Source organism: Anabrus simplex, chromosome 6, assembly GCF_040414725.1.
Source record: "Anabrus simplex isolate iqAnaSimp1 chromosome 6, ASM4041472v1, whole genome shotgun sequence".
NCBI lineage: Eukaryota > Metazoa > Arthropoda > Insecta > Orthoptera > Tettigoniidae > Anabrus > Anabrus simplex.
The window spans coordinates 92,895,517-92,910,679 of NC_090270.1; the positions used below are offsets into that span (position 1 = coordinate 92,895,517).

General features: G+C 43.0%; 1 protein-coding gene across 9 annotated transcripts in view; it reads right to left on the minus strand.

The window, feature by feature from the left end:
- Window positions 1-4,456, minus strand: part of trol (terribly reduced optic lobes) — a 918,151-nt gene extending 913,695 nt beyond the window's left edge. For all 9 annotated transcript variants that reach the window (XM_067149795.2, XM_067149796.2, XM_067149794.2 and 6 more), the window contains exon 1: window positions 4,078-4,456. In XM_067149795.2, coding sequence (XP_067005896.2) covers window positions 4,078-4,273 — 196 coding nt within the window. In that variant the 5' untranslated portion in view covers window positions 4,274-4,456. The remainder of the gene's footprint in view (window positions 1-4,077) is intronic.
- Window positions 4,457-15,163: the final 10,707 nt, after the last annotated feature.

Sequence of the window (15,163 nt, forward strand, 5' to 3'; positions counted from 1 at the left end):
TCATAGGGTCGGTTGCTGCATGCATTTCAGTGGGCTTGGCAGACTGATATGTAATAGCAACTTCTGGCTCGGTGAGGAAAGCAACGGGAAACTACCTTACTCCTCATTTCCCTAGTACGCCTCTTCAGTGATGCCTAAGCCATCTATGACAGCTCATGGCGGAACTGTTGAGGATCCAACCAGCCTTCGGGCTGATGACTAAACATACATACAAAGGGACGATAACGGCGTAAAAATAACGTTTTCCGCAGAATTTATTCCCACCATCCTTCTCTTCCAGCCATCACGCTTCAAGGATATTTATATCGTAAGCGGCCTCTTCAGTATATTTCTCAAAAGCATAATACTACTTTATACTACTTTCTCCGATAGGGTCTTCTAAGGACCAAGTGACAATATCAATGGGTCGGTAGATGCAGAATGGGTTTCGGCCCTTGGGTTTCGTCCCTTAAGTGGCCACGGATGGTCCGTGGTCGAACAGCTGTGTACTCTGACCGGCCAACCGCGCACAGGAGAGGTAGCCACGGCTCTACCGTGGCGTAGAGCGTAGAGCCACGGTAGAGCCGTGGCCACCTCTCCTCTGCATTCGGGAGACGGGACAGGGCTGCACATCATGGCTGGCCCCACCCGTCGGCTGTCCTTAGAATGGTTTTCCGTGGTTTTCCATTCTCCTGCACTAAGACGAATGCCGGGACAGTTCGTAGTATAGGCCACGGCCGCCCATCCCCTCACCTTCTCCGCACATCTCCTTCACCGTAACAAATCTCCCGGCCTGAGAGACGGCGTTACCGTCTAAGAGGCCCACCTCCCCCTTCAGGGGAGGAATGAAGACATTTACTAGTTGTAGTAATTTCAATGCTTCATCCTTCGTTGTCCCTTCCTCTTCCAATACTCCATCAGCTCACTATGTCTCCTTTTCCTCTCCTGTTTTCTTTCCAACCCGACCTTGGAATCCTTCCATTCTAACACTTTCTTCCTATAAATCTCTCCCTCTTCGTCGCTTCTTCTTCTGTTATATTGTTTCATTCCAAATATTTCTCGACTTCATGAATCGAGGTTGTTGTTGACTTCTTGTTCCAAAGATATTTGAATATCAGTTTGGTTAACCTGTTATCACCCAATCTGTATAAATGTCAGAAAACAGTCACTCACCTCCTCCGCATTGTTTCTGTTATGTTTTCTATGTTCCAGTATATTTCATTATTACTTCTTGATTTCCAGAGTTTTGTAGTTCTCAGCGGGCCGAGTTTTTTCCGTATAATTTTTCTTTTCAGTACTTATTTATTCACCTTGTAATTCAGTAGTAGACATTCCGTCGCGTACAAGCATTCCGGTTTGACTACTGTGCTGTATTTTGAGGTTTTTAGATAAAAACTTTTGTTGTAGATATTCCTAGTTACACCGTACGCTCTTTCCATCTTGTGCATCCTTTCTTCTACAGCGGACTTTACCAGACCATTTTCTTGAATTGTTTCACTTAAGTAACTGAATTTCTTTACCTTCCTTATTCTGTTATTAGAAATTCTGGAGCATTTTTTAAAATATTTGTCAAATTTTTTTACAGACATTCTTAAACCTAATTCTAATTCTTCTTAGAGATTGACTTGTATTGCTGCATTTCTGAGGTTTTTTGGAAATAAGGCAAAATCATCTGCAAATACTAGACAGTTTATTTCAACACCTGTTCTTTCTTCTTCGTTTTCTTCTCCTTCTTCTTCTTCATCTGCTTATCCTCCAGGGTTGGTTTTTCCCCTCGGACTCAGCGAGGGATCCCACCTCTACCGCCTCAAGGGCAGTGTCCTGGAGCGTGAGACATTCGGTCAAGGGATACAACTGGGGAGGATGACCAGTGCCTCGCCCAGGCGGCCTCACCTGCTATACTGAACAGGGGCCTTGCGGGGAGATGGGAAGACTGGAAGGGATAGACGAAGAAGAGGGAAGGAAGCGGCCGTGGCCTTAAGTTAGGTACCATCCCGGCATTTGCCTGGAGGAGAAGTGGGAAACCACGGAAAAGCACTTCAAGGATGGCTGAGGTGGGAATCGAACCCACCTCTACTCAGTTGACCTCCCGAGGCTGAGTGGACCCCGTTCAAGTCCTCATACCACTTTTCAAATTTCGGGGTAGAGCCGGGAATCGAACCCGGGCATCCGAGGGGTGGTAGCTCATCACACTAACCACTATACTACAGAGGCGGACTCTGTTCTTTCTTCCCAGTGTTATTGTCGATAGCTTGTGTGTTCTTTAAGTTTTTTATTCCAATTTCTTACTATTTTCTCCAGGATGCAGTTGAATAAGAGAGGAGATAAACCATCACCTTGCCTTACACCTGTGTATATTTGTGAATAGTTCAGATATTTCACCCTTAAATTTTAATTGTTATACGGTGTCTGAGAGTGTTTCACGGATTAGGTTTGCCAATTTCGTTTTAACTCCGAACTCTCGGCTTATTTTACCTAGAGTTTCCCTATCAACAGTCAAAAGCCTTTTAAAAAATCTATAAATGTTACTACTATGTCTTTGGAGTTCATTAGCTGTGACGTATTATGGAATTTATGTTATTATTATTATTATTATTATTATTATTATTATTATTATTAAAGTGTCTTATATTTTGTAATTAATTTTCTCATATGAATAACTTCCGTCATGGATAGGGATATGGTGGTCAACATACTTGCAGTTGTAACGGGCAAAGTAACAATTATCAGACCCATTAAAGTGTAATAGTTTGAAAAGTTGCATTTACTTTTGGGGAATGTGGAAATATAAGGAGATGACCCACAACCCTAATCAATAATGCCAACTTTGTCATTTCATGGCTAACTCTTATTTCTCATTTCCATTTGAGCACTCTTTACATTTAGGGTAGTTGAGATAATTGCTTTTCAACATTTATATAATTATAGCCTATTAGGTAATGGTCGTCCACCTCTGTGGTGTAGTGGTTAGTGTGATTAGCTGGCACCCCCGGAGGCCTGGGTTCGATTCCCGGCTCTGCCATGAAATTTTTAAAGTGGTACGAGGGCTGGAGCGGGGTCCACTCAGCCTCGAAATGTCAACTGAGTATAGGTGGGTTCGATTCTCACCTCAGCCATCCTGGAAGTGGTTTTCCGTGGTTTCCCACTTCTCTTCCAGGCAAATGCCGGGATCGTAAATAACTTAAGGCCACGGCCGCTTCCTTCCCTCTTCCATGTCTATCCCTTCCAATCTTCCCATTCCCCCGCAAGGCTCCTGTTCAGCATAGCATGTGAGGCCGCCTGGGCGAGGTACTGGTCCTCCCCCGACCCAATGTCTCACGCTCCAGGACAATGCTCTTGAGTAAGTAGAGGTGGGATCCCTCGCTGAGTCCGAGGGAAAAGCCAACCCTGGAGGGTAAGCAGATTAAGAAAGAGAGATAACGGTCACTTCTGTGACCCAATCAAAACCTAAGTAGCTCAATACTGAGTATTAGACATGGAATAATTGATGAGTATGATGGGAGCTACACGATAAACACCGTGTATGAGATGTCCTTTGACCATCAAAATCATGTTAAACTTTTATTTCTTTCAAGGCTAAATTCTGAAGCTGTTTTTTATTATTTTCCCTGCAGAATTTTCTCCTGATGATTAAGTAAGTATGCGAACGTAACGTATATTTAAAAAATCTTTTTCATAATGGCACAGATCGCAGGACTTAACTAGTCTTGGAATCCGACATCCTTGATAATGATATGTGCTCCATATAATGGCAAATAAGACGATATCCTAGAAATTCCTGGTGTGAAGAGGGATCAGAGAGAATATAGCCACTTTCAGAGAGGATATACCATTGTTGGATCTCTGAACTGGCCGATAGTTGCAAAATTACAAAGGCTTGTATTAATTAATATAAAATTAAGTTCTAAGTGTTGAATTCGTAACAGTATTGTTAACTGAATAATGCATTTTTCCAATTTTATTTCTGCTTTCAAACTAATTGAAGGGTGAGAAATTACGGTTCAGTTAACGAAAAAAAGACAAAAAAAGACTGGATAAAAATAAAATAAACAAGAAATGTGCAATTCTGCGAATAGTGTTTGTAACTGGATGACTTACGTGGCTGACTATCCGGATGGTCTCCTGAACCGGACGTTTCATCACCGATGTAGTCTTCGTCATCAGTGTTCCCAACCTTTTGTGTATCAGTGTCTTGATCCTCCAGATCGTCAACATCATCTTCCCCGATGATGTCATTGTCCACGTCGTTATTTTGGTCATGAGCTTGTCGTCGCTGTCGGGTGTGACCCAGCATCTCCAGTCCTCCCCATAATGTCCTCTTGGCGCGTTCTCCCAACCCATGGAGGGCAGCAAACAGACCTCCAACATCGTTGTCAGTGTCGCCGTCGGACTTGTCTGCTTCGTCAAATACGTCTTCCACTGTTTGAGGACTTTGGACAGGCGCTACAAACTGTTCAACTCGTTTGTTGTGCGTGAAGGCTGTAGAGTTGCGACCATGCCTTGCTCGGCCATACGCTCTGGACGTCAAATCGCCTGTGCCATCTTCGAACACCAAGTCATTGTCGATCTGCGGAGAAGAGAATAAAGGATTAGCATTTCAAAAAGGGAGAAAAGCACATTTGTAATATCATGCACTGATATATCCTGAAAAAGAAGATATCATACAACATAAAGACGATTGATCGTAGACTAAGCAAACAAAGAATCTAATAACAATCGAGCAAGGAAAGCGATCCAATAGTTTCAGGTGACCAGTCACGGGACCTTAGTTTTACGTGGAATCAAGCCACAGGGACGTCAATGTCTATCTAAACATTTCCATATGTAGAGATGAGATTTTTGTATTGTTAGTGGTTTAACATCGCACTAACAAAAATTTTCGGCAACGAAGGGATGGAAAAGAGCAACAATTTTCTTTACGTCGCACCGGCGCAGACGATGAGATAGGAAAGGGCTAGGAGTGGAAAGGAATCGGCCGTGGCCTTAATTAAAGTACAGCCGCTGCATTTGCCTGGTGTGAAAATGGGAAACAACGGAGAAACATCTTCACGGCTGCCGACGTTGGGATTCGAACCCTTCATCTCCCGAATGCAAGCTCACAACTACGCGACCCTAACCGTACGGGGAACTCGATCACTGGGTATATATTTGAATCACGACCGCCTTCGTAAGAAGACAATGGCAATGTCACTCGCACCTCCTACGGTGTTTTATAGGATGTTAAGACAATTCCAAGTGGTATAATTTTGGTTTTCAAAGTTACAATCTATATCAGCACACACTAAACGGATACCGGTTTTCAGAAGTTACATGACATTAGTACATATAACAAGCACTATTACATGTTCAAATCCAGATAGGTGTGTTTCGTTAGTCCGACTCGTTGGCTGAATGGTCAGCGTACTGGCCTTCGGTGCAGAGGGTCCCGGGTACGATTCGCGACCAGGTCGGGGATTTTAATCGCTTCTGATTAATTCTTTCGGCTCGGGGACGTGGTGTATATGTCCGACATTTCCTACTAACAAAATTATTTTGTAATAAAATTAATAATAAAATTTTATAATAAAATTAAGAATAAAATTATTTATTAGGAAATATTGACTAGCCCGCTCTAACGTAATGGGAGTAACATAAACTCTAGGGGGTTCTAATGGGCCGAACCCCTAATGTTTATGAAAACCTTATAGCATTACCGTCGTGCAGGTAGACCCTACTCATTACTCGCTTCAGTTTGCATTTTAACATATTACTGCATAAACATCCGGGGCCTAATGATGAATTATAATTCAACGTTGGTGCATCCCTTTTAGGGATGATGATGGGAGACTAGCGTCTGCCGTGGGAAGTAAACTGCGGGTCAGTGCAGTGGAGGGAAGGGTAGTGAGGTGTGTGAACAGCAGAATGTTAGAATACACATCCAGGTCCCAACCCCCAAAGAACCCCCATTTCCCCATGGCGCGAAAGCCCCGAAGGGCCATGGGCTACGGAGCGACTGCCGATCATCCCAAAGGCCTGCAGATTACGAGATGTCGTGTGGTTAGCACAACGAATACTCTCGGTCGTTATTCTTGGCTTTCTAGATCGGGTCCCCTATCTCACCATTAGATGATTCCTCAATTGTAATCACTTAGACTGAATGGAACTCAACCCAACTCTCAGATACAGGTAAAAATCCCAAAGCTGGCCAGAAATCGAATCCAGAATCTCCGGGTAAGAGGCAGGCACGCCACCCCTACACCGCGAGCATGCCCGAAATGCAGGAGTTGATTATAATTGAACACAGAATAATATAATTACTTCAACAACAGCAACGCACGTTTATTGGCAAGTGTTTAGTAAACGAATGCGTATTAAAGAAAATGAGGAAATTGTTACTAAAGTAGACTGTAACATCGAACGAGGTATAGACAATTTGACAAATTCTTCCGTACAAGAGCCCACTGAGCATTAAATAATTTCTTCTCAGATCAAAATTCAGGTATTCTGGCATGGATTAAAATCAATGTTAAGTTAACTGAAAGCACGCATGGCCTAATATTAGTATTATTAACAAACTATTACATTCTCCTTCACTAACTTCGAGAAAGAAACAAAGGTGCTCCATTATATTGAACATACACGTCCTGTTTTACTTAACTCTCTAGTATCGTTTCCTAGGGACGACGACCTTCGATGTTAGGCCCCTTAAAACAACCACCATCGTCAGTATCGTTTCCTCAGTCCAGAAGATCGTGATCTGTGAGGACATTTCTCTATATAAGTTTCATCCTCACGGTCTTCTGCCAAATCCGTTGCCTGTATAGGGATTTCCTGGTTGTATGTCTTCTGCAGTCTATCCAACCGATATGTCTACGTTCCCTCATCCCACCGACATTTGCTAGGATTATGTGCTTTTCGAGACTATTATCTCCATGTCGCATGATTTGAACGAAATAATGGAGAATTATTTGTTGTCAGACTGTTGCCAGCCTTATACTGATGCTCACCACTTTAAGAATAGACTCATTGGTATAAAATATTGTCCGAGATATACGAAGCATTTTTCTCCAACCCCACATCTCAAATGAGTACATCTTTCTCAAACTTGCAGCTCTCTCAGTTCAGCCCCAGGGACTCTCAACTTGGGAGTGTGGGATGGCGACCACGGGGCCCTTAGCCGAGTCCTGACATCATTTCCATTCACTTGCGCCAGTCTCCTCGCTGTCACCTGTTCTATCCGACCTCCTTTGGTCAACTCTTGTTCTTTTCCGACACTGGCGTTATTGGAGTATTCCACGCCTAGGGAGTCTTTCATTTTCACGCCCTTCGTGGCCCTTGTCATTCTCTGGCCGATAAGAAAAAGGCGTAGGCCTATGACTTTTAGTGCCCGCAGTGTCCAAGGATATGCTCGGCTCGAAAGGTGCTGGTCTTTTAATTTGACACCTGTAGGCGACCTGCGCGTCATGATGGGGATGAAATGAAGATGAAGACAACACATATACCCAGCCCCTGTGCCGGGAAAATTAACCAATGATGGTTAAAATTTCCGACTCTGCCGGGAATCGAACCCGAGACCCCTGAGACCAAAGGCCAGCACGCTAACCATTTAGCCATGGAGCCGGACCTCTGGACGATACCTTCATTTTTCAAATTGTCAGATCATTTTCCTTTTATTCCCCTCTGATTAATGTTAATAGAGGATGGTTGCCCAGGTGTACTTCACCGAGTAAGCTGGCCGTGCGGTTAGAGGCACACAGCGGTGACCTTGCATTCCGGAGATAGTGGATTCGAACCCCACTGTCGGCAGCCCTGTATATGGTTTTTCGTGGATTCCCATTTTCACACCAGGCAAATTCTGGGGATGTACTTTAAGCCAACGGCCACTTGCTTCTCACTCTTAACCCTTTCTTTTCCCATTGCCAGTATAAGATCTGTGTCGGTGCAATGTCAAGCAGATTGATAAAAAAACATTAATCACCACCACCACCTCACAAGGTTCATGCTTCAGATCCGTAGTGGAAGACAGAAAATACCAGCCTAGACAAGTCTCATCTTCAGCTTTGCTGAAATAGAGCGATCCTTCCAAATACGACGTAGTGAGTCTTTGTAATATTGTCTATTTCATTTACGCACTCAATAATTTAGATTTCACGTTGTCAACTCAATGTTGTCCCCGTCGTTGCGCCCTGCGTTATTTACGTGGTTGTGGATGTCTTAAAGCACTCATATAACACAGGGAGAGAGAGGTTTGCATGCAGACATTATTTTAAAAGTGGAGCAAGGTCCAATCGCACAGCGCGCCGAGATGATTTATCTCACAGAAATATCGACCATTTTCACTGTACGCTATGCAGAATATATATCGACTATTTTGACAGTGTGGCATGGACGATAACTCATCACAGAAGTACAGGATATCCGAAGCAGAAATTTCATCCTTCCTGGGCCATTGTGATTAAAGGATTGTTGTAACAAACATAAAACAAGGACATCTTTAAAAAGATAACTGCTGACGGTTAGAAACACATAATCAATCAATCAATCAATCAATCAATCAATCAATCAATCAATCAATCAATCAATCAATCATCAATCATCAATCAATCAATCAATCAATCATCAAATCATCAATCAATCAATCAATCAATCAATCAATCAATCAATCAATCAATCATTTGGGCCTGGAAATTTATCGAACATTTCCCTTGATAATTTATTCCATTCCCTTAATCCTCGCTCTATGAGTGAATATTTGCCCCCAATTCATCCCCTTGAATTCCAACTTTTATCTTCATATTATGATCTTTCCTACTTTTAAAAGCTCCACTCAAGCTTATTCGCCTACTTATGTTATTCCACACCATCTTTCCAATGACAGCTCGAAACATACCACTTAGTCGAGCAACTCGTCTCCTTACTCCCAAGTCTTCCCAGCCCAAAGTTTGCAACATTTTCGTGACACTACGCGTTTGTTGGAAATTACCCTCAACAAATCGTGTTGCTTTCCTTTGAATTTTTTCCAGTTCTTGTATCAAGTTATCCTGGTGAGTACACATACACCCTCATACACTGGAGCCAAACTCAACTGTGGTGTTACCAGAGATACGCCCTGTCCTTTACATCCTTACTCTCCTCGCCGCTAGATGAGGGCTTCATTCATTCCATTCCTGACCCGGTCGAGTGACTGGGAACAGGCTATGGATTTTCATTATTGTATAATTAAATTATATTCTGCGTGTATATTTATGTTTTATTTTCACTGACGACATCCATTTTATGTAACACACTTAATGACTAAATACATTCTATTCTATAGTATATTCCTAGTATAAGGTGACTTGAGCTTCGTAGGGCTGAGTAAGGACGGGAGAAATCGAGATGAACCACACAGATCAAGCAATGGATTCTGAAATGGATTGGGCTGAAGGAATGAGGCTGAAGCCATCAAGAAAAAGAAGCCTTTGACTGGCAGCCACAAAGGGAAAGGAATAAAAGGAGACAGTCTCTCGTGACGAAGATCAGTGCACACAGATCAAGCAGTGGAATTTGAAATGGACTGGGCTGAAGGAATGAGGCTGAAGCCATCAAGAAAAAAAAAAGCCTTTGACTGGAAGCCGCAAAGGGAAAGGAATAGTCAGACAGGAGACAGTCACTCGTGACGATCTGTCCACACCAAGGTACTGGAAAAATAAAAGACCTGGAATGGAATAGGGCTAAAGAAGTCAGCAGGACCAGATGGAGTTTGATGATCTACTGTATGTTCCGCAAAGGATAACAGGATTAATTAATAAACGGGAAACTTGATCTCTTTCCCGGGTTGTTCTATCCACAATAATGAAACAAGAGTCACATGGGATAGGAATACAGGAAGTTGGTTACAACAACAGCTAGGTGAATTTGGAATAATTTGTCAAGGAAAATTTCGATAAATTTCCAAGTTATTTGAAATCCTTGAATAAAATACTAGAAAAACAAATTATAGGGAACGTGCCACCTGGGCGATCCGCAGATCAATGGTGACTGATTGATAGATTGATCAATAACTTATTATTATTATTATTATTATTATTATTATTATTATTATTATTATTATTCAATTTGCTTTACGTCGCACCGACACAGATGGATCTCATGGCGACGATGGGATAGGGAAAGGCTAGGAATGGCAGGGAAGCAGTCGTAGCCTTAATTAAGGTACAGCTCCAGCATTTGTCTGGTGTGAACAAGGGAAACCACGGAAAACCATCTTCAGGGCTGTCGACAGTGGGGTTCGAACCCACTACCTCCCGAATGAAAGCTGACAGCCGAGCGATCCTAACCGCATGGCCGACTTACTCGGTATTATTATTATTATGATTATTATTATTATTATATTAGTAGTAGTAGTAGTAGTAGTAGTAGTAGTATTTTCCCTAACAAAGGTAGTTCCATGTTTCATTTTATGAGGTAACCTAAACATCGCTTGGAGTTTTTAGTCACTGGGTATTAATTTCCTTCCAGACTTCCAGAAACCCACCACATGCATGTTGTTCACCCCTAACTCTTTAGACACATTGCCTCCAAGTTCATGAGTGATACGGCACTTTCTTTTCCGCTGTCTATTTTGGTTTTCTTTACATACACAGCCTAAACGAGGTCTTAAGTTCATTGACCTCTACAATTCGCAGCTCGTTCCTTTTTATCTTCTTGTTTCACAGTCGTTCCGTCTCAAGACATAAACAAAAGTCAACACACACTGAGTCACAACCGATGACGTAAGAGTTCAGGCCACGCGTGTGTGAACTTTCACCAATGTATGCCAATTAGCACGCTGGGTTCTTTTTATCTATCATACTAAAGAACTACGTGTTCGAGAAGAATTTAACCTTTTATATCCACCAAAAGAAGCTCCTTGGCCGAATGTTCAGCGTATTTGTTCTCGGTTCAGAGAGCTCCGGGTTCGATTCCCGACCGGTTCGCGGATAATTCCTCAGCCGGCCTGCCTTTCACCCGGAAGGCTCGAACTCTACTTTCGGCCAGGCCAGGTCAGGGATATTTTACTTGGACCTGAGGGTTGGTTCGAGGACCACTCAGCATAAGCCATTTTGTATTAAAATTGAGGTGCTATCTAGTGGTGAGATCGAGAATCCCGTCTAGAAAACCAAAAATTTTAAAATGGTCGGTTTATGATCAGAATAAGCACATTATGAACAGTAAAATCAATTGGTATCAACTCCTTTTTCACCCCACCACCGTTAAGTTGATTAAGGGCCGAGAAGATTCGTCGCACTGACATTGCGTCACCTCGTGACTTGCAGGCCTTTGGGCTGAGCACCGGTCACTTTGTAGGCCAAGGCCCTTCAGGGCTGTAGAGCCAGTTTTCTGTTAATTCTTCTAGCTCGGATACTTTTGCATACAACACATTACACTGCAAACTACCACAGAAACACCCTCCACATAGGGTTGGCACACGGTCGTAAAAAAGACATAAAACAATACAAAAATACCGACTCCATGTAACTGGGATAAGGCCAAGAAGAAGGAGATGATATCTACCAAAAGAACGTCCAATTCATTAGCTGAATGGTCAGTAATGTGACCTTCTGTTCATACAGTCCAGGGCTCTATTTCTGACTGGATCAGGGATTTCCATCGTGTCGGGTTAATTTATCTGGTTCGGAGACTGGGTGTTGGTGATTTACTTAACACACACGTATTTATTTATTCACACACAACCCTTCCACACGATAAACCACCCTCAAGTTCTATGTGACTGTTGGTACTGTGAAGCAAAACATACGCAAATTTCAAATTCATTGACGGAGGATTTGAACTGCGTCAGGTTTGGTGAGAAGCTTCGTTTTTCTTCTTCTTTCTTTTGTTTGCTAGTGGCTTTACGTCGCACCGACACAGATAGGTTTTATGGCGACGATGGGATAGGAAAGGCCTAGGAGTTCGAAGGAAGCGGCCGTGGCCTTAATTAAGGTACAGCCCCAGTATTTCCCTGGTGTGAAAATAGGAAACCACGGAAAACCATCATCAGGGCTGTCGACAGTGGAATTCGAACCCACTACCTCCTGGATGCAAGCTCACAGCCGCACGCCCTAACCGCACGGCCAACTCGCTATGGTGAGAAGCTGGCGAAAACGTTACCGACTTGTCACTCTCTTACAGTTTATGAAAATGTGACAACGTTACGAATGTATCACTTAACGAGGAATCCATGCCATTTCAAGATCGGGAGAGCATAATGTTCTCTACTTCGCCTGCGTAGTATTAAAGGATAACAGTACACTAAGCTCAGACGACAATGATAGAAAGCTTACCTTTGTGTGGTAAGAAAAGCATTTGTCTCTGAATACACACAATGCAGCCAGTCCCTGCTATGAATGACGTGAAACTGTCGCTTAACTGTCTAATGTTATTGGGTTTTACGTCCCACTAACTACTGTACATTTAACGGTTTCGGAGACGTCGAGGTGCCGGAATTTTGCCCTGAAGGGTATTGTTTTTACGTAAAATATACCGATAAGAGACAGACATATTTGAGCACCTTCAGATACCACCGATCTGAGCCAGGATCGAACATGTCAAGTTAGGGTTCAGAAGGCCAGCGACTCAGCCCGACGCTCATATGGTCTGTTGCTGCGTGCATTTCAATGGGCTTGGCAGACATATATATTGTATCAACTTCTGCCTCGATGAGGAAAGCAACGGGAAATTACCTCATTCCTCATTTCCCTTGTACGCCTCTTCAGTGACGCCTAGGCCATCTATGATAGCTGATGTGGAGCTGTTAAGTATCCAACAGTGTGCACAGCAGATACAAGTTACTTATCACGAAGTGGTCCTAAGCAGACTTAACCACCGCCATCAGCAGCGACTGAAGGAGAAGACATGAACTGAGAACGAAAGTTTATTTTTTAATTTCTTCTTCTTTTTCTGTTAGCCCGCCAGGGTTGGTTTCTTCATCGGATTCAACGAGGGATCCCACCTCTACCGCCTCAAGGGCATTGTCCTGGAGCGTCAGACTTTGGGTCGGGATATACAGCTGGGATAGAGGAACAGTACCTCGCCCAGGCGGCCTCACTGCCATGCTGAACAGCGGCTTTGTGGGGAGGGGGGATGGGAAGATTGGAAGGGATAGATAAGGAAGAGGGAAGGAAGCAGCCGTGGCCTTAGTTTAGGTACCACCCCGGCATTTGCCTGGTGGAGAAGTCGGAAACCACGGAAAAGTACTTCAAGGATGGCTGAGGTGGGAATCGAACCCACTTCTGCTCAGTTGACCCCGAACCACTTTTCAAATTTCGTGGCAGAGCCGGGAATCGAACTCGGGCCTCCGGGGATGACAGCTAATCACGCTAACCACTACACCACAGAGGCGGACTTTTATTTATTATTTTAAAGATCCCATGACCTCGTATTGGGACAGTACATTATAAACTGATACAGTTACAATACAAAAGACAAATTGAATTATTGATAGTACAGAGCTGATAAAATGTATAATAATTTAAATCTAAAATACTATATTTTTCAAGGATACAATTGTGTGTTTAAAAGTTTATACAAACAGAACCATATAGCTCGAAATGAAACCTGTTAATAAGTTCATCTAAACGGACTAAATCCAAGAGCACTACATTTTTTGCATAAATGTTTCTTGGTATTTCTTTTGAATTTATCGAAATTCTGGCAAGTTTCCATAGAGTTTGGAATGGAATTAAATTCTACTATAGCCCTATACAATACATTATTAGTTCCATACTTCACTGTATTCATTCTAGGGACGTATATATTTCCAGATTGCCGTGTTGCGTGATCGTGAATAGATGAATTACTGATGAATTTGAGTTGTAATTTTGCCCGATCCAAACTATGTTTTGGGCCGATGACCTTCGATGTTAGGCCCCTTAAAACAACAAGCATAATCATCATCATCACAAACTATGTTTAATTTTGAAGGCAGGTGTTAGCCCATCTAAATCAAAAGCGAATTCCTTCCGTTTGGTAAAGCGTTCACGACGATCATATTAATTGCACAGCATAGTGATTCTTCAGGTGTTCCTCAAGGGTAGTTAAAATTCCTATGGATCAGAAGGAGAGTGTTAGCCAATAGGTCACAAAAACAAAAACAGCCGCTGCTGCAGTGCGTATTGCATCTTAAATGATTAACAAATACGACAGCGAACAAATTAAAGAGCTACAACCTACGAAACACCTGCCATTTCGTGTCGCATGAATGATACTCCAAGTCCTCACACGCAATTTCCAAGGAAAACGAAACAATGCGATGTAATAAACCAAAACCCAATGGCACTACAGCCCTTGAAGAACCTTGGCCTACCAAGCGACCGCTGCTCAGCCCTAAAGCCTGCAGATTACGAGGTGTCGTGTGGTCAGCACGACGAATCTCTCACTCGTTATTCTTGGCTTTCTAGACCGGGGCTGCTATTTTACCGCCAGATAGCTCCTCAATTATAAGCATGTAGGCTGAGTGGACCTCGAACCAGCCCTCAGGTCCAGGTAAAAATCCCTGCCCTGGCCGGGAATTGAACCCGGGGCCTCCGGTTAAGAGGCAGGCACGTTGTCCCTACACCACGGGGCCTGCAATGCCGATATAATTCTGATTGTAATTGCCATCTCGTAACATATGGATGAAACTCCTAGACCTCTCGTGCAATTTGAAAGGAAAATGAAGCATCGTGATGTCATTGCTGTTCAACTGAAAGCATGAATCACCATGTATACATTTTTCTGTATACGCAGTATTCCTTTTCCCAGCTGCTGCGGGCAACAGCAGACCAAGACCAAGACCGATGCAGTGACACGGCGAATCGCTGCGTGACTTATGTCCCAACAGTTGTAGGTCCGCTGGGGATTGTTGTTCTTTGTGAAATCAGAATATCTGAGAAACGTGTGGTCGTGAATAATTTATGTTGCTTTGTGATCATACGGCTCCATCCCATCCCACAATCGACACTCTATGCTCATTTCATTTATTATGTATGTTTTTATAAACAAGTTCGTGTTGTGTGCGTGGGAAGAAGTGGCAAGAAGATGGTTAAATATTTTAACAAATCGTTCAAGGAAACTCTAGTTCAGACTCAGATTCCTAATACTTCATGCTTCAGTGAGCCTAGCAGCTGCAGTGCTTCTCCATAGAGAAGTTCGACCATGTTTCCTTAATGCAAAGCAATGGTCGACTAATGAACAGGAGTTCGCT